Genomic DNA, 20711 nt, shown 5'->3' with positions numbered 1-20711 from the left:
AAGGCCAGGATGTTTAGTCTTAACCACTTAATTCATGTTTGTAAAAGAGTGCCTTGTCAGTGCAGTAAGGCAGACAAAGAAAGAAAAGGCATACAGATTGGAAAGGAAGAAATGAAACTTCTTTACTGGCAGACAACATGATCATCTATGTAGAAAGCCCAAAGAATCCACCAAAAAGCTACTAGAACTACTCTGGATACAGGGTTACTATACAAAGGGTCATTGTATTTCTATAAACTTAGCAATGAATAATTTGAAAATTGAAATTTTAAAATGCCACATAATAGCATCAAAAAACCCCAGGGTACTTAAGGATAAATCTAACAAAATACGTGCAAAATTAGAAATCACTTCTATGTAGAAGTACTTGAATATATGGTAAGAAAAAACTGTTTATATTGAGAAGGGTATATACATTTTCTGGAAAAGAAATGTGTTTTAGAAGATAGTTTATTTTTCTTAGGTGAGTTTTTTATGTAGTTGGGATCACATGTAATTTTGTGTTCTCTTTTATTTAACATTATTTTATTATGTAACAAGTTCCTTATAATTGCAGGTCTTAACCTCTACTTAGCCATTCCACTAATGTTTCCCCTAATTGTTTCCAAGTTTTTGAAATGCATTTTCTATTCTTTAAATTGGTTGGTATATAACCTACTGCAGGTAAATTTGAACCTACCATAGGAAGAATGGAATCAATCATTTGATTTTAGAGCATATATAATTGGTGTCAGGTAAAGATTGAACTTCAGACTAGCATTTGACCACCAGAGTGAAAGTTTAGAATGTTCTTGAGGTCTGTTTCTAATATTTATTCTTTTTTTAATAAAGATTTTATTTACCTGTTTATTTATTTATTTGCAAGAGAGAGAGAGAATGAGAGAGAGCGCGATTGAGGGGAGGAGCAGAGGGAGAGAGACAAGTTGACTCCGCACTGAGCGCGGAGCCCAATGTGGGGCTCGATTCCACGACCCCGATATCATGACCTGAGCTGAAATCAAGAATTGGATTCTTAACCAACTGAGCCACCCAGGCACCCCTAATATTTATTCTTGATAGCTTATTATGTCTATTATCTTAGAAGAATTATCTTTAAAAAATGTCAGTGACTTCCCATTTTTGCATCAAAATGATATATGCTTTTGTTAATCTACTGTTCATGGACAGTAACATCTTGTGAAGTCTTTCCTTGCCTCTTAGGTGTCTGAGCTCTGCTTGTCTATTAGATTAAGCATTCTTTATTGTCCCCTAATATTCTACATATAGATGCCTATCATAACTGCCCCCAAAACTTTTGTCTTTAAATTTACTTGTTTACATGTCTGTTGTCTCCTGTCAGACTGGGAAGAGACTTTGTTTGTCTTTTGGCTTTATATACCTACTCACTAGCATAATGAGGTATATGGTAGATAATGTGGTACTAGAAGTCTGTTTTAATAATTATAACTTCAATTTTCTCTGTAGAGAAAAGACCAATTTATACTTGAAGATGTGCTGTTTCTAAGACAGCTCTCTTTGTCATTTGCTCATACTAGTCTGCTGAGTGCTAATGTGAAATGAGAAGGGATGGGGTGATGTTAACTTAAGTTTCTGATCATTTGACAGGTGTGGGATTATGAGACTGGAGATTTTGAGCGAACTCTTAAGGGACATACAGACTCTGTACAGGATATTTCATTTGACCACAGTGGCAAGCTTCTGGCTTCCTGTTCTGCAGATATGACCATTAAACTATGGGATTTTCAGGGCTTTGAATGCATCAGAACCATGCACGGTAAGGGGTAGAAGATAGTATTTTGATATTGATTTGTAACATCACATTCCAGAGAAAAGAATATTGTTTTCTTTCTTTTTTTTTTTTTAAAGATTTTATTTATTTTTTGACAGAGAGAGACAGCGAGAGAGGGAACACAAGCAGGGGGAGCGGGAGAGGGAGAAGCAGGCTTCCCACGGAGCAGGGAGCCCGATGCGGGGCTCGATCCCAGGACCCTGGGATCATGACCTGAGCCGAAGGCAGACGCTTAACGACTGAGCCACCCAGGCGCCCCAAGAATATTGTTTTCTAATAGTGTGCAGCCCCCTACATTTAATCCTTAATTGTATCAGTGGAAGAGCATATGATATCGGTCTTCAAGAAAGAAAGAAAATGGGGATTTGTTTTGTTTTATTTTTCAATTTTCTCACTTGAGAAACTGACGTCCAGAACAAATAGGTATAGTAAAAGCTGGAACCTAGCATTTCTTGCTCATTTTATAATGTTCCACATATACTGTAGTCTCAGTGTTAGGTTGTTTTCCTGGGTCTTGTCGTAGAGACTATTCTCTGAGTCGGTTTGGCCTTGTGGAAAGAACATGGGCTTTGGAATCAGATATCTGGGTTCAAATTCCTACTTGTTTACTTGTGGCATTGGGAAATTTCAACCTCTTTTCATCTGCAAGATAGAGGTAATAATACCTGTCATAGGATTGTTGTGAGGATAAAATGAAATCATATACATGAATCATCTTGTTTTAGTACGTGGCACATAGAAGATGCTAAGGATTTTTGTTGTTTCATTGAACATGGTAAAATTTGAATGTTCGGATTTTACATAAGGAACACATGCTATGTTGGTAATAAAAGAGGTTTTTTATTTTATTTATTTATTTGACAGAGAATGACACAGCAAGAGAGGGAACACAAGCAGGGGGAGTGGGAGAGAGAGAAGCAGGCTTCCTGCTGACCAGGGAGCCCGATGCGGGGCTCGATCCCAGGACCCTGGGATCATGACCTGAGCCGAAGGCAGATGCTTAACGACTGAGCCACTCAGGCGCCCCTAAAAGGGGTTTTTTAAATAGATAATCCAGTGATGTAAGCTATGTGATTACATAGAAAGTATAATTTGAAGGGTGTTTTTCCCCCAAGTGGGAAACTTACCAGTTAAAGGAATTCTTCCGTAAAAGAATTGAATCCTTTCGTAAAATCTGGTGTTTATGTTTCTTTGAGTAGCCTGTATCTTGTTGTTACACTTTAATGAAGAAGGGGAGTGGGAGATAAGGCTTCCAGTTATGGAATGAGTAAGTCAAGGGACTAAAAGGCACAGCATGAGGAATAGAGTTAACAGTATTGTACTGGCCTATGGTGGCAGATGGCAGCTACACTTGCGGTGAACATAGCATAGTGTATAAAATTGTTGAATCACTATGTTGTACAACTGAAACTAATGTAACATGTGTCAACTATACTTAAATTTAAAAAACTTTTTAAGGAGTTCTTTCCAACCATTGTATATTCCTTAAATAATGATATTTATGAGGATTCTCTAGGGCATTTTCCACACAGAATAGCTAATTAGGAATGTGAAAAATGCATATAGAATAATGCATTTTTACCCCCAAGGACATTTAATTTTCAACCATTATTTTAAATATGGAACCAAATCTCCATTTTTCTTCTTCTTTCTGTTTAGCTTTGTAAATCTTATTTCCAATCTATACTATATCTTAGGATATCAAACATGGAAATTTTTGTGTTTCTAGTGTTCATATATAAACATTCAGCATATTAATATATTCAAATGCTGATGATACTGATGCCTTGTGATGTTAAAACAGTTGTACAGGTTGAAATTTAATCATAAATTGAGCTAGCTACTTAATTCATTATGGATTGTTTTATTAAGTTGCTAATTCCTTAACTTGTGTGTGTAAATCCAAGTTTCTTACCAAATTTGTATAAAGCCCAGTGTATTTAAAGTTGCTGTGATATTTGAAATCCCATGTTGAAATATCATGGTAAACTGAGGTTTAATTGCTCTTGGTGATATAGCACTTAATACGTTGCTGTGTTATGTGTTTTAGGCCATGACCACAATGTTTCTTCAGTAGCCATCATGCCCAATGGAGATCATATAGTGTCTGCCTCCAGGGATAAAACTATAAAAATGTGGGAAGTGCAAACTGGGTGAGTAGGTTTGATTGAAAAGGTGTCAGCTAATGAGATACTAAACAACCAAAATGTGTTCTGAACCAATTATTGTGACTTTAAACCAGAATGATCATGGTGCTGGTTGTGTTACATACTTTAAAACAAGATTTTAGTCTCTAAATGTTTCCCAAAAAGGAACAGGAAAATTATAAAAGAAACTTCCCTGTCCTTGAGAGCCATTTCCTATGCAATGGCTTATTTTGTTTTTTTAAGATTTTATTTATTTATTTGAGAGAGTGCAGAGTGAGAGAGCACGCATGCGTGAGAGCGCGTGGCGGGGGGGCAGGGGGAGAAGGAGATGCAGACTCCCCACTGAGCAGGGAGCCCTACAATGCAGGGCTCCATCCCAGGACGCTGGGATCATGACCTGAGCCAAAGGCAGACGCTTAACCGGCTGAGCCACCCAGGCGCCCCCAGTGGCTTATTTCTCTGTGGTCTTTTTTTTTTTTTTTAAAGATTTTATTTATTTATTCATGAGAGACAGAGAGAGAGACAGAGGCAGAGGGAGAAGCAGGCTCACTGCGGAGCAGGGAGCCCGATGCAGGACTCGATCCCAGGACCCTGGGATCGTGACCTGAGCCGAAGGCAGACGCTTAACCGACTGAGCCACCCAGGCGTCCCTCTCTGTGGTCTTTTTTACGTGATTTCTCTGTGGGTTGAAATAAAACGTAAATAACATTTGTGCAGGTATTCCCTTATTATTAGGCTGAGTTTGGTTGTGCTTAGAATGACACATGATTGTTATCGTAAAACCTTAACCTACTACTAGTTTTATCCAGATTAGTAGAGTGTGCCTTTTTCCCAACAAGGCTATAAATATTTTTGTTAGGTTTATTGTGTGTGTTTAGTTTTGGTGGAAGATTTTATTCTCTCTCTATTTTACGTTCTAGAATGTGTTGATTGGTTAGCTCCTTAATGATACTGCCATCAGCACATTTTGATTGATGTTTGATTTTCCAGCCTGTCCCCATCTTTTATTAACCGTGAATGTACATTTATTCTGTTGACTTGCATGTGATTACTCTAACTTGGTGCCAACCTCTTCATTCCAGTGCATAGCTAATTTTATATTGCTTCTGGGAAGTAGCCCAATTTGCCATTCACAATGTAAATTATTACTTATTTTGACAGCTACTGTGTGAAGACATTCACAGGACACAGAGAATGGGTACGTATGGTGCGGCCAAATCAGGACGGCACTCTGATAGCCAGCTGTTCCAATGATCAGACTGTGCGCGTATGGGTCGTAGCAACAAAGGAATGCAAGGCTGAGCTTCGAGAACATGAGCATGTGGTAGAATGTATTTCCTGGGCTCCAGAAAGCTCATATTCTTCCATCTCTGAAGCAACAGGATCTGAGGTATGTGATTTATATGTCATTTCATGATTTTATTGATGATATCAGAACCTTAGGTAACTTTTCTGATTCTCAGTTTCAGGGCAGTTTTAACGCATTGACAAATCTGCATCCCAAAATTCTGAATCTTGAAACTTTTTACTCTTTTGAACTTGTGGAAGTATTTATATTTTTTAACCAGTGATTATTGTTGTCAGCTGACCCTTGACTTGTGGTGGGGATGGTAGGTTCTCCTGAAGAGTAAAAGTGGTCATTAAATTTATCAGAAATGTCATTGTTAGTATATCTATGCAAAGTAAAACTTAATGGGAGAAGTTAAAGTTATCTTTTAGAAGAATTGCCTTTAATGAATGTAATTATTTCATTTATAAATTTATGGTGGAATACAATTCAGTCCTTAAATATTTATTTTAAAGAATATTTCATATGGAGTCCTCTTGATACTCTTGATCACTAGAAGCACTGAGTCTGGAGTTTTATTTATTTGGTTGTTTGTTTTAAGTTTTTATTTTAATCACCTGGTGCTCATCGCAGGTGCACTCCTTAATGCCCATCACCTATTTCACCCATCCTCCCACCCTCCTCCCCTCTGGTCACCATCAGTTTGTTCTCTGTGGTTAAGAGTCTGTTTTCTTGGTTTGTCTTTTTCTCATTTTTTCCCCCTTTGCTCGTTTGTTTTGTTTCTTAAATTCCACATGGGAGTGAAATCATATGGTATTTGTCTTTCTCAGACTTACTTCATTATAGTGTTCTGACTTATATTCTGATTATTTCATTATACTCTCTAGCTCCATCCATGTCATTGCAAATGGCAAGATTTCATTCTTTTTTTTCTCCCATTTTTTAGGGATGAATAATACTCTATTTTGTGTGTGTGTGTGTGTGTGTGTATCACATCTTTAGCCATTCATCAGTTGATGGGACACTTCAGTTGCTTCCATGTCTTGGCTATTGTAAATAATGCTGCTATAAATATAAGGGTGCATGCATCCTTTTGAATTAGTGGGTTTTTTAAATTCTTTGGGTAAATACCCAGTAGTACAATTACTGGATCATAGGGTTTTATTTGTTTGTTTGTTTGTTTTGAGATTTTATTTATTTATTTGACAGAGAGAGATACAGCGAGAGAGGGAACACAAGCAGGGGGGAGTGGGAGGAGGAGAAGCAGGCTATTTGGGGTCTTTTGTGGTTCCATACCAATTTTAGGATTGTTTGTTCCAGTTCTGTGAAAAATGCTGTTGGGTATTTTGATAGGGATTGCATTAAATGTGTAGATTGCCTTGGGTAGTATAAACATTTTACCAATATTTGTTCTTCCAGTCTATGAGCATGGAACGTCTTTCCGTTGTGTTGTCTTCAGTTTCTTCCATCAGTGTTTTATAGTTTTCAGAGTACAGATCTTCCACTTCTTTGATTAGGTTTATTCTTAGGTATCTTATTAATTTTTGGTGCCTTTATAAATGGGATTGTTTTCTTAATTTCTCTTTCTTGCTTCATTATTGAATGGAACAGATTTCTGTACATTGATTTTGTACAGAAATACAGATTTTGTACATTTGCGACTTTACTGATTTGCTTATCAGTTCTAGCAATTTTTTGGTGGAGTCTTTTGGGTTTTCTAGTCTGGAGTTTTATTATATTTCTTCATGGTTCTTAATTTGCACTTTTCATGATTTCAGTCTTTATGATTAATAACTTAAAAACAAGTTACAGAATATTATTTCTTTGAATAAATTGCATGAGCCAAAATTGACCACATGTCTTTTATACAGATAGTCCTATTGGGGATTTTTGCTTTTGTTAGTTAACATACAGTGCAATAGTGGTTTCTAGAGTATAATTCAGTGATTCATCACTTACATACAACACCCAGTGCTCGTCACAAGTGCCCTCCTTAATACCCATCACCCATCTAGCCCATCCCCCACCCACCTCCCTTCATCAGTCCTGTTTGTTCTCTATCATTGAGTCACTTAATGGCTTGTTTCCCTCTATTGTGGATATTTTTAAATTACATTTTAATAAATGAAGGAGGAGAATCTTCCCCCAAAGCCCCCATCTCTGTCCCATCTTCCCCCTCCCCCCCAAAAAAACAACTGTTTTTCCAAAATGAGGTTTCTATAGTAACTTCTTTAGATTTTGGCTAACTGGTTGTCTTTTCAAATTCTTTTTACTGCCCTCTGGTGGTGGTTACTTACCATGTCATAAATTTGATTCTGTCTGGATTTTATATAGACCTAATTACATAGTTTTAAATTTTTCTTGATTACAGAAGTCTTGAACAGTAAATTTATCATCCCATTAGTATTATAGAAACTGAATCTTAATCTTAGTAGAGATACTCTGTTTTTATGTTATCTGGGTCCTTCCTCTGTAACAGCCTGCATATGTCAAAAGACCTATGTATTTCAATAGAGAAAAATCTGAAGAATAAGTCCTAGAGATCTAATTGTACAGCATCGTGACTACAGTTAACAGTACTGTGTCATATACTTGAAATTTGCTAAGAGGGTAGACCTTAAGTATTCTTACCAGCTTAAAAAAAAAAAATGTATTCTCACTACCTAAAGGGGGGGGGGTGGGAATGTTTATACCAGGTGATGGCTATATTAATTAACCTGGTTATGATGATCATTTTACAATATATATGTATCTCAGAACATCAGATTGTGTAATAAACATGTACAATATTTGTCCCCCCAAATTACATTTTTATAAAAATTGGAAATATAGATCATTGCTAGAAGTCATTTAAAGTCCTCACCTAACTTCTTACATGGGAAACTTAATATTTGTATGTTTTTTATAGACTAAAAAAAGTGGCAAGCCTGGGCCATTCTTACTGTCTGGATCCAGAGACAAGACTATTAAGATGTGGGACGTCAGTACTGGCATGTGCCTTATGACCCTAGTAAGTTTGCATAATCTTACTGCTTCTTTTGTGTTTTAACTAGGTTTATACCTTTTTGGGTTAGATGCCTTGTGATATCTTATTAAATAATCTGAATTATTGCAGGCTTTAAAAGAACTTCTTGTAAAGACATTTTTTCTTAAAGTTTTGTAATTCCATTGTTACAGTGATAGGAAAATTATTGCTGTAGAATGTCATGTTTATATAAAGGATCTACAAAGCCAGTTAATGCCAGGAGGGAGATCCTAGCTTACTGTATCTTTAAAAATTATATATTTCCTATGCGAGATAAACAGTATTATTATAGACTCATTTTTTTTTAAGAGAGAGAGAGCGTGCACAAGTTGGGGGAGGGGCAGTTGGGGGAGGGAGAAGTAGACTCCCTGCTGAGCAGGAAGCCTGGCATGGGGCTCGATACCTGGACCCCAAGATCATGATCTGAGCCGAAGGCAGGCACTTAACCATCTGAGCCACCCAGGCGCCCCTAGTCTCATTCATTTTTTAAACTGTTTCTGTATTTCACTGTATTTAATTTTAATATGAATCCTTTTAAGTATTATCTATTTGTTCACATGGTCCACTTTATTTGGTTTATTTTACCATTCTGATGTTAATGTTGTTACCTAGCTTTATGACTTAGAAATGTTATTTCAGGGGTACCTGGGTGGCTCAGTTATTAAGCATCTGCCTTCAGCTCAGGTCATGATCCTAGGACAAGTGCCACAGTGGGTTCCCTGCTCAGTGGGGAATCTGCTTCTCCCTCTCACTCTACCCCTTCACCCTGCTCATGCTCTCTCTCTCACAAATAAATAAAATCTTTAAAATATATATATATATATAAATGATAGTGTACAGCATTGTGGACATTCTTATTTGCCTAAGGAAGTTCTGAGGGAATCTGTGGGCATTAATTCAGTAGCAGTTTTTTGTAATTTGGCATCCATGTTTGTTTTAGAGATTTCTTTAGGTACTAACCATACCTTGAAGTGATTGTCTCTCTGTAGGATATGGTAGACACTTTGGAAGTATCATCAAGAATTGGCACTTCGGTGGCTTAGTTGGTTAAGTGTCTGACTCTTGATTTCAACCTAGGTCTTGACCTCAGGGTCGTGAGTTCAAGCCCCACATTGGGCTCCATGCTAGGCATGGAGCCTACTTTAAAAAAACAAAAAGAAATTGGTTAGAAAATTAAACTTTTCTCTCGTAGTATTCTGAGCTCAGATATGCTATATCGCTATTTAAAAAGATGATCTACACTTAAAATCATAAAGTGTGTATGGGGCACCTGGCTGGCTTAGTCAGTGGTGTGTGGAGGCTCTTGATCTCAGGGTTGTGAGTTTGGGCCCCATGTTGGGTATAGAGAGTCCTCAAAAATAAAATCTTTTAGAGCGCCTGGGTGGCTTAGTTGGTTAAGCAACTGCCTTCGGCTCATGATCCCGGAGTCCTGGGATCGAGCCCCGCATTGGGCTCCCGGCTCAGCAGGGTGCCTGCTTCTCCCTCTTACCCTCTCCCCTCTCATGCTGTTTCTCTCTCGCTCGCTCTCCAATAAATAAATAAAATCTTAAAGAAAAAAAAGAAAAAGAAAAAAAATATATTTTAAAAAAGAAAAAAAAGCATGTGCTCTGCTCTCCTGTAATAACACAGGTCACCTTAATTTCCCCGGAGGTTTCTGGCTCCTATTTTTTCAGCTGAAGGAGGGTACTTTTTACTGCTTTATTTTGGTGTAGTCACGGAAATGTGATTTAACTTTTGTTGAAGCTTCTACATCTAGTGATTGGTGACTTTTATAGGTCACTATAATAGAACAGTTTTTTTTTTTTAATTCTTAAGATTTTATTTGAGAGAGAGCGCACACACAAGCCAGGGGTGGGAGGACAGAAGGGAGAAGGAGAAGCAGATTCCCCACTGAGCAGAGAGCCCGATGCAGGGCTTGATCCCAGGACCCTGAGTCGAAGGCAGACGCTTAACCAATTGAGCCACCCAGGTGCCCCTAGAACAAAGTATTTTAAATAAGGGTCAAGGCAAAGGATATGTCACCTTGGTCATCTTTTTTTTTTTTTTTTTTTTAATTAACTCCCTTTTTTTAGTTCTTTTACAAAAGCAATATGGTTATTTACACTGTAGAAAAATTAGAAGTATACAGAAAAGCTAAAAGAAGAAAATAAAAATCACCCTCATAAAACTCGTAATAATACCTACCAAGTATATTTTCTAGTCTAGGGCTGCCCAGTAGAACTTTCTGTGATGATGTTCTATATCTATACTATCCAGTGTTGTGGCTACTGAGACTGAAGGACTGAATTGCTGATAGTATTAATGTTTGTTAATTTTTTTTTTTAAGATTTTTGTTTATTTATTTGACAGAGAAAGAGAGAGCACAAGTAGGCAGAGCTGTAGGCAGAGGGAGAAGCAGGCTCCCCATTGAGCAGGGAGCCCAGTGTGGGGCTCGATCCCAGGACCCTGGGATCATGACCTGAGCCTAAGGCAGACGCTTAACCGCCTGAGCCACGCAGGCGCCCCAATGTTAGTTAGTTTATATTTAAAAAGCTACATGTGAAGGGCACCTAGGTGGCCCAGGCGGTTAAGCGTCTGCCTTCGGCTCGGGTCGTGATCCCACGGTCCTGGGATCGAGCCCCGCATCAGGCTCCCTGCTCAGTGGGGAGTCTGATTCTCCCTCTGCCCCTCACTCTGCTCTCATACTCCCTCTCTCAAATAAATAAAATCTTAAAAAAAAAAAAAAAATCTACATGTGACTAAATGGCTACCCTGTTGGACTGTGCAGTTCTCAGCCATTTTCATTAATTTCTATGTAGATGAATATGATGGGGATTTTTATATAAAAATGATAATCATATTGTACATATTGCTTTATAGCAAACCTTTAATTTAGGAGGTATGTGACACTGCTCATGTTGTTAGATATTTTATTACTGATTACATACAGTGCTTTGATGAACATCTTTGTTAAATAAATCTCTGGGCCTTTCTTAATTTTATTTCTTAGGGTAAATAGCAAGAACTGGAACTGCTGGGTTAGGGGATGTAGATAGGTGAATGTATGGATGGATATGCAGTAAATACCTGTGTATCCTTCACCTAGAATCACCAGTTGCCAACATTTTCCTGTGTGTGTGTGTGTGTGTGTGTGTACATTTTGCTGAACAATTTGAGAGTTAGTTGTAGATACCATGACAATTGTATCTCCTAAAAATAAAGGTATTCTGTATAACCACAATAAAACGATAATACTCAAGAAACTTATCATTGGGGTGCCTGGCTGGCTCAGTTGGTAGAGCATGTGCCTCTTGATCTCAGGGTCATGAGTTCAAGCCCCACATTGGGTGTAGAGATTACTTTAAGAAAATGATTTTTAAAAAAAGAAAAGAAATTTGACATTAATACTACATACTCAATTTCTCCAATTATCCCAGTGGCTCTTTTTTGACATTGACATTTTTTATTGCACTTTGAGTAATGACTTACTATTTTTCTAGGTGCTGTTTATGTACTTTATCCCTTTATTAAGTCAAATACCTTTTTGTTTTTAAGGTGGGTCATGATAACTGGGTACGTGGAGTTCTGTTCCATTCTGGGGGGAAGTTTATTTTGAGTTGTGCTGATGACAAGACCCTACGTGTGTGGGATTACAAGAACAAGCGATGCATGAAGACCCTCAATGCGCATGAACACTTTGTTACCTCCTTGGGTATGTACGAGTAATGAGCTTTCTAAGCAATTAGGTTTTGGAGTGCCAGGCATAAACAGTTTTATGTAATCGTGTGGAATTTTCCAGGTAAGAAATGACTGTGTGCTTTCAGGACAGACTAGAGAAGACAGTTTAAAAACTTTGTGGATTCCTATCATTTGTTTTAAATTCTCCTTTCCTTAACTCTCTCTCTCCATCATCAGCCTTATAATAAAAAAATTACTTTCTCCATGCACAACATTGGTTTTGGAAACTAGGATTGTGAAGAGGATGCTTACTAACCACTCTGATGGGTAATTTTCCTCCCCTACTAGTTTGTAAGTTTCTCAAAGTAAATTTTACTCAGCCTTTTTCTCCTCTGGCAGGTATATACTACCATGTACTGGGAACTCACAGAATCGTATTTAAGTTTAATAAATATCCTCAGTATTATCTGGACCTGAATCTAGAATTAAAATAGTGAATACAGTAAAATATAATACACCTAAGGTTTGATGGATCTAATGATAAAAATAAAACTAATGCCCATCTCAAAGGATTGTTACAAAAATTAAATATGAATATAAAGCATTAGTACTAAGCCAGAAACATAGTAAGTTAAGTAAGTAGATACATTGAGCCTACCCTTGTTGTTAGATTTGAGTGTTTATTCAGATTTAGTTGGGATGGGTGTTAATGGGGGAGGGATTTTTATTGAAATGTTAACATAGGACTTAATTATTACATCTCAGCTTCCCTAAACCAGGGATGGGTGTGCGGGTATATATAGAAAAAAATGAGTATCCCTGGCACTTGGACTTGCTTATTTTGTGGCTTGTTAAAAATTTTATCTGGATTTAAAATAAGCCTTTTCTTTTTCTTTCAGATTTCCATAAGACGGCACCATATGTGGTTACTGGCAGTGTAGATCAAACAGTAAAGGTGTGGGAGTGCCGTTGATTGAGTCTCATTTGGCCCCTCCTCCCATTTTTCCTCTGGATGCACTCTGATGATACCATGGTTACCCCATTGAGCTCTGTTTAAATAAATATTGTCCTTTCATGTAAATTATTCTGGATGTAGATTGAGCTTATTAAATGTTACACACAAAGTATTCATGCATGGTGAATCCAAATTGTATACTGTAAATTTACATACGTTGTCTAGAAGTACATAGGGTTTAAAAACCTGGGCTGGCATTGGTCACACCAGGCCTAAGAAGGCAGAAGTTGAATAAATTGAACTTAGGGCACTAAACTGAATAGTTGACAGTGTCATTTTCTGTTGGATTATTAATTCCTGTTTTTCTTTCTGCTATCTGTTGGTGCCTGACTTGATGGCCTCATTTGGGGAAAAGTGGTGATTATTAGGGCTTTTTCTGAAATGTGTATCTATGTAACATCACTTAAGTGTGCTTAATAAATCTTCTTTAAGGATGTTAGATGATAAGGCTACAATTCAAGATCTTCTGAACCATCTATGTAATTAATGGGGATTACACATTGGAATTTTTGTCATGACACATTTGCCAAATCAATAGGATACATTTGTTTTGGCAGCCTATCAAGCAGAGGCTAGTGGTATATTTATGTAAGAAAATGACTGTAAATCTCAAATAAGAAAAATCTCAGCAGCTAATAGCAAATCATTTATTTCATTTGGGTTTTAATGCTTTGTAAACAGGTTAACAAAACACTGTAATACTCTAAGCTTCTATTTTTCACACTAGACACACTTCTAGTTGTATTCTCCATACTATTAGACTGTATAGTGATGTGACTTCCAAGTAGAATTTAATCTTCCCATTGAGTGTGTCATGGTACAAATCACTATTTGTTTTGATGTTTTTTAGGGATGTGCAATGTGCATTACATGATGACAGATATTGAAAGGGTTATGTTTGCCCATTTTAAAGAAGTGGGAGAAATACAGCAGTTTGTTTTTCAACATGAATCTGATCCCGATTTGAACTGTATTTAACTTACACGTTAAAAAAAAAAGACAGGGTTTAATGGAGCATGCATAAAAATGTACTGTGTTTTCACCTTTTGTTTATATATAAATGTTTATATGGGCCTATCTATAAGTGGATAAGTCTGTATATGTATATCACACACATAAAACCTCCATGTCTTTGGGTCCTGGGTTTTTGAAGAAGTGCTAAAACATACAAGTAGAATAAATTTTGCTGTGGAATACCATGCTTTAGAACAAGCCCTTTTTGATCCTAATGCTTCTGAAAACTAGGTCTGACTCTGTGGGAATTTTTCCCAGTTAAAAGGAAAATCACACACACACCCTCCCCCACCGTTTGGCTGTTCAGCATTTTACACAGCCTGATGTATATTGTGATCCAAAGTTACTTACAAGTAGGTTTAAGAGAATTTTTATCTATGACTTTGGAAACAATATTTCATTGCAGATTATTAAATAAATAATTCTATTGCTTAGCTAACCAACAGCTTTTTTTTAAAGGTCATTTGAAAAGTTAACAAAGAAATAACAAAGACAGTTTAACAAAGAAACTTACACTGAATTGCATTTTATTCATTTGCATAATATGTGATTTTTTTAAATGTCCCTTTTAGTATTTAATGGAAATTTGGTTCCTGAAAAAGACAAAGGGTTAGAGTTAGTGTCCTCTAGATACACGGAGACTAGGCCTTACGTTTACTAGAAGCAGCTTTATGTCTAACTTGTGTCTTTTTGTTTGTTTGCTTTGTTTTTAATAATTCCTGAGCGACGTCTCTGGAAGGAAAAGTGTTTTGAGAACTAATGGCTATTTTTGAAGACAAAAATTACAACTTAAGCTAATTCCTTAAATACAGTAGAATAACTTTCAGGACAATATTGCCTCACAACCCTGCTCACACTCAGAAGTCTTATTTTGTTTCCCTTTAGCTGTTCTGACTGGAGTTTTCTACAAAAGCTATGGAAGATACCTTTGTTCTCGTTTGCTGCTATTTCCTGTCCTATTTTAAGAAATATAAATACATAGAAATGGTGCATCTTAACATTTGTTTATACATGTATAAATGTCTTGTATTTTAATTCATTTTTAGCATGTAGCAACACGAATTGTTTAAGGGTAAGCCACAGCATCTAGAAATCACTCATAGATACGAACAGTAAAGGAAAAAATGGTACCGATGTAGGAGGAAACAAAGCTAACAAAGCTGCTGTCCGCTGGGTTTCCCCCCCCCCTGCAGGATACAGTGACTTCGTTGACGAGGAGAAACAATATTACTCTGTAAACAAAGTTATCCTTACTTGGGAGACTGCCACAGCCTGCTGCTTGGATGAGCTACCAGACATCCTCCATTTAAGAAGCAGCAAACACTGAATCTCAGGGATGGTCCTCAACTGGATCCAAATGTAACGAGCCCTGTTTGAATAATGAAGGGGGTGGGGGAGAGCGATCCATCCACAATCCGGAGTCGGAGGTGCGTGGTTTCCCGCACTGTTGTTTGACACCGCCCTGTCGATGCCCTTTCTTCCTGTTGCCTCCGTTTTCTCTGTCTGCTGTCTGACCCTGTGCCTTGCCTGGGATAAGTACAATGATGAGGTTACTGGTTTGGATTGTAAGTGGAGGAATTTATGAATTGGTTTAGAGGTTCATTGCTGCTTTGTCACTTTCTCAATCAGATTGGCCACTTATTTAAGAAATAAAAAGCTGGTAGAATTGCATCCTCAGATGATTATTTGACTTTGTGTGTGTGAAAACAGACATTCCAGTGCCACCCTTAATAATGTGCCCAAGGAGTCCTAGCTGCACTCTTGAACGTGCAAGCCACGGAAACTGTGGTGTAGACATTGCTTGGAGAATAGTTGCTTTTTGACATGGCATCTTGCACTTTAGGAGACTAAGACCGTCCTGTTTTGTCTATGTGTGGTGTGACCAATGGTGTGCCCAGAGCACTGCTCTAAAAATCACTAGTGTTAGCAAGTCGTCCAGGCTGTGGAGCGCTCGCTGTAGTCTTTGGAAGCTTTGGCTCTAGATCACCAAGCCCAGTCTCCTTACTGTCAGTGCCCTGCTCTCCTGTTTGCCTCTTCCTGTTTCTGTGTGAACTTCCAGGTAAAATCACTCATTAAATAGTTTTCCTTTAAATTTATTTAAAGAAAAACTATTTAAAAGTAAAGGATATTTTGTTTTGTTGACAGTGGTGGCTTGATAATCCTTAAGCAACTGAAATTAAAATTGTTGAAGGAAAAGGCACTTAAAGTGGTTACTCTTTCTGTCCAGCTGTATATAAGTCCAATGTGTTAATTAATCTAGATGATGCAAAGAAGAATCTCCTGGTAGAGAAGCGACATGTACAAAATCGATGAAAAAGGTTTTGGGTTTTTGTTTTTTGTTTTGTTTTCCGTAGGGTGGGGGGAGGGCAAGCTGGATTTACAAGTCACAACTGGACTGAACTGGCCTTTTTATCTTTCCACTATATCATGTAAGTAGCTGCTTTCTTGTCCTGCCTATCCTTCAGGCATCCGTAAAGCTCACTCTGAAGATGATAGAAACAAACACAAAATCTTCGGGTTAGATGTTGATCCCGACACTGACATGAAGGCAAGCATTGATTTCATATGAATGTTGCAGAGGTGGTGGTGATTGGAGAAAACAGTAAGAGTTAACAAGTTATTGACACAATTTAAAAAAAAAAAATCAGTAAAGGAATGTATATAATATTGCTCTTGTGTTTTACAGTAAGATTTGTTGCTCTCAGACTGTGTAAAACAAAATTTATTCATGTTTTCTGCATATTAAAAAATCCTATTGTACCAATTGGTAAACTATTAAATGCCTATAAAACTAGATGTGATTTTGTGTGTGTGTGTGTGTGTGCGTGTGTGTCCTTGTGCAGAGATTTAAAACCGAGTCCTAATAGGAGATGGGACTGTGTTCAACACCAGCCATAGAGTAAGCTGCAGATTGGTGGCAGGGCCTTGATGGAGGGCTTTTCTCGAGGGCCGTGCTGGCACTGCCTTCACTGTCCCCTTCCTTCGCCTTATTAGGAGGTCAGGCTCCAGGAGCGGTGGCTGCAGGGGCCATTGGCGATGGTGGTAGGTGGGCTTGCACCACCCCCGCCTCCAGCAGCCTTTTCCAACAGTGACTCATCGGCCCAAGCACTGGAGAACTGAGGCCAGGAATGACCTATTGTAAACACTCCCCCCCCCCCCACACACACACACCCCAACAAAGACTTGGCCCTCTTGTGGTCGTCAGGGTCCAGACAGAAGGATCGTGCTCCCCTTTTGTTCTATTAATGAATGAGCCTCTTGTTTTGTCCGGTGGTCTTGGATTCTTGAAGATTCTTAATACTGTTTTAAATTTTGGTTGAAAAGTACCAAAATCGCCTTCACTCTTGGCCCAGAAGCCCCATGGCTTTCCCTCTGCTTTACACGTGTTGGCTATGTCCTGCCTCCCATGCCTACTACTGCCCAGCTGGGGCCTGTGGTGTCCAGGGCAGCCAGGAAGTCTCCAGCCTTTCTGATGTATAAAGGACAAGTTGGATGATGCGGTGTCTCTTTACATACAGCCCAGTTGTTTTCCTGCCTCCCCATCCCAAAATGGGAATCCTCAAGAGCACCAAAGTAATTTACTTGAAATTCGAGTCTCCTGAGTTTTGCAGCTTTTCCATTTCCCTGCAGGGCTCCTCTTTTCCCCTAGCTTGAGATGCCGATGATGAGTCTGACCACTTTCCCTGGGGTAGAGAGTTCCAGCTTTGGTATATCGCCATCCTGAAATGCAGTTACTCAAAACTCACCCACTGGTGTATCACTTCAAGCTTCTTTCCAACGCTCATTGGGTATGTCCCTGACATAGGATGAGGGATAGGAAAGTGGAAGAATTGGTGGGGAAATGGTACAGCATCCTAAATGTGGCAGCTCTGTCCCTGTTTGGGCTTTGGTGAAACTTGACTTGCATGCAGTTTTTGGATGCTGAGAGACCTACCAGAATTCTCACGATGTTCCCCAGCAGGCCAGCGGCAGCAGCACTTGGGAACTCATTAGAAATGCAAGCTCTTGAGCTCCAGCTCAGACCTACTGTATCTGAAACCTCTATATGAAAAACCAATTTTAACAAGCCATCCAGATGATTCTGATGTAGGCTCAAGCTTGAAAACCACTGATTATGATTAATTAACTAGCTTCTCATTGATTAGAATCAGTGGTTGATCTCGGGGTTGTGAGTTCGAGCCCCACGTTGGGTGTAGCTTTTTTTTTTTTTTTTAATTTTATTATGTTAGTCACCATACAATGTATCATTAGTTTTGATGTAGTGTTCCACAATCCATTGTTTTCGTATAACACCTAGTGCTCCATGCAATACGTACCCTTAATATCCATCACCGGGCTAAACAATCCCCCCACCCCGCTCCCGTCTAAAACCCTTTTGTTTCTCAGAGTCCATAGTCTCTCATGGTTCATCAATAAAATTCTTTAAAAGTGGAGGGAGGTGGGGGGATTAGGGAAGGGAAAATACCTAACACTTTGAATGCTTGTTAAGTGCCAACATCCTTATTCTCACATACACTCCCTGCTGGTGGGCATTAGTACATTTTGATGGACAAGAACACAGGCTCACTTTTAAGTCTTATGCCAAAGGTATGAAGCCTAGCTAAGACGGTGAGCTGGGACTCAAACCCAAATGCACATGCTCTTTCCCTTATCTGGTTCTGCCTATGTTAAGCATCTTGTTAGCTATCTGAAGTGTAAGGAGGACCTTCTGACCTCTTCCAGTTTTTTAACCTTTAGCAAAGCAGGAATGACCCTCCTCCCATCCCTGAGGCCATCACACCACACCACACTGCAAACTCCCTGGGAGATGACCACGGGGAACAGGGCGGAGTCTGGGAATGGGTCAGCAAGGATTATGTTGCCTACACTTGGAACTCCTAAATCATTCTGAAATGACCTTGTTCTCAGGATAATTGGGTCCTGCATGGTCTGCATCTCAGTGTTTGACTTTTTTTTTAATCAATGGATTTGCCTGTCGAATGGGAGTATTTCAGTCTGCATTTGAGCAGGGCCACCTGTCCTCCATAGGCGTCCTGATATGCATGCCTTGTCAGATTTGATTTTAAGATTTTATGTATTTGGGGGCGCCTGGGTGGCTCAGTCGGTTAGGCGTCTGCCTTCGTTCGGCTCAGTCATGATCCCAGGGTTCTGGGATCGAGCCCCACGTTGGGCTCCCTGCTCCACCGCGGGGAGCCTGCTTCTCCCTCTCCCTCTGCTTGCTGCTCCCCCTGCTTGTGCTGTCAAATAAATAAAATCTTAAAAAAAAAAAATTTTTTTTATGTATTTGAGAAAGAGTGAGCGCGAGCAGGTGGGAGGGGTGGAGGGAGAAGGACAAGCAGACTCCCTGCTGAGCAGGGAGCTCCATATGGGGCTCGATCCCAGAACCCTGGGATCATGACCTGAGCCGAAGGCACATTCAGATCAACCGACTGAGCCACCAGGGCGCCCCTGGATTGGAGAGCTTGGATTCTGGCATTAGGAATGTGGACCACAGCAGGCTACCTGGTTCTCTGCCTCAGGGTACACAGGGTCCTCAGTGTGGTCCAACAGTCCTCTCAATACCCATTTCACGCGACGCCTGGGTGGCTCAGTTGTTAAAGCATCTGCCTTTGGCTCAGGTCATAATCCCGGGGTCTTGAGATCGAACCCCGTGTTGGGCTCCCTGCCCAGCGGGAAGTCTACTCCTCCCTCTCCCTCTGCTGCTCCCCCTGCCTGTGCGCTTTCTTCTCTGTCAAATAAATAAATAAAATCTTTAAAAAAATACTCATTTCACAATGGCAGTTTGAAGGGCAGGAGTGGAGACAGATGATACAGTCCCCCCCCCCCGCCCCACCCTGGGATGATGATACAATCTTAAAAGCTTAATTCGGTTATACTAGCTTTTCAAAAAGATACTTAAGTATAAAAGTGACATGCATGTTAAATCCATCGGGCTCCCTGCTCAGTGGGAAGCCTGCTTCTCCCTCCCCTGCTTGTGCTGACAAATGAGTAAGTAAATCTTTAAAAAAGAAGAAAAAAAACTTCAAGGTCAAGAACATCTTCTTTCCAGTCGGCTCAAGAAAGTAACCAATACTCGGGCTGGAGTATCTTTTTCTTTTCAGAGAATTTGTTGACACACACAAAAAACCCCTCCAAGACTCGAGATGGTATTGCCGTGGGCACGCTGCTGAGGCCCACCTGCTCAAGATAGCCGAGTAAGCAGCGGCCAGTTAGGAGACCTCCCCTCCTCTTGGAGACAGGCCCCGCCCCTCACGCTCACCGGCTACCCCTGCCCCCATCCCACTGCATCTCCACAACAGCCTGGCTCGCCCAGAATTCACCCTAGGACAGCAAACTTGACAGCGCCCCACTCCCGCACTCCTAGCCTTCTGGAGGCCGCCGCCCAGTTCTCCTGACTCAAAGGGACAAGGGCAGCCCCAAATCAGGGGCTGGGCAACCTATCAGAGCCAGCAAGCCCAGGGCCCAGGCCCCCAGCCTACGGCACCCCCTCATTCCAACTGGCCTTCACGCAACCCTGTACCACACGAATCTCTATGGAGGAGTGACTCTCAGCCTCCTCTTGTGTGACCGACAGGTGACACTTACCTGCTGTGTCGGCAGTCAGGGAAGCCCTAGCTGGGTGCCTGGGACTCTACCCCCCTTAAAGGACCTTTTAAGGATAACCTTCAATTTGACCTGATTTATACACATTCCTGGGCTTTAAACTCCCGCAATAGTAATACTTCTGGCAACAGCCCTCCCCGTGGCACGAGCCTGGACAGAACGCACAGGAGAGG

At 39.8% G+C, this 20711-nt stretch overlaps 1 protein-coding gene across 5 annotated transcripts in view; it reads left to right on the top strand.

Annotated features, from left to right (window-relative positions):
- Positions 1-16731, top strand: part of PAFAH1B1 (platelet activating factor acetylhydrolase 1b regulatory subunit 1) — an 87692-nt gene extending 70961 nt beyond the window's left edge. For all 5 annotated transcript variants that reach the window (XM_035027536.1, XM_035027538.1, XM_035027540.1 and 2 more), the window contains 6 exons: positions 1606-1774; positions 3840-3942; positions 5098-5326; positions 8133-8234; positions 11784-11940; positions 12806-16731. In XM_035027536.1, coding sequence (XP_034883427.1) covers positions 1606-1774; positions 3840-3942; positions 5098-5326; positions 8133-8234; positions 11784-11940; positions 12806-12879 — 834 coding nt within the window. In that variant the 3' untranslated portion in view covers positions 12880-16731. The remainder of the gene's footprint in view (positions 1-1605; positions 1775-3839; positions 3943-5097; positions 5327-8132; positions 8235-11783; positions 11941-12805) is intronic.
- The last annotated feature ends 3980 nt before the right edge of the window (positions 16732-20711 follow it).

Source organism: Mirounga leonina, unplaced genomic scaffold (genome assembly GCF_011800145.1).
Source record: "Mirounga leonina isolate KUSES-001 unplaced genomic scaffold, KU_Mleo_1.0 Mir_200, whole genome shotgun sequence".
Lineage (NCBI taxonomy): Eukaryota > Metazoa > Chordata > Mammalia > Carnivora > Phocidae > Mirounga > Mirounga leonina.
This window is presented reverse-complemented; position numbering and strand designations above follow the sequence as displayed.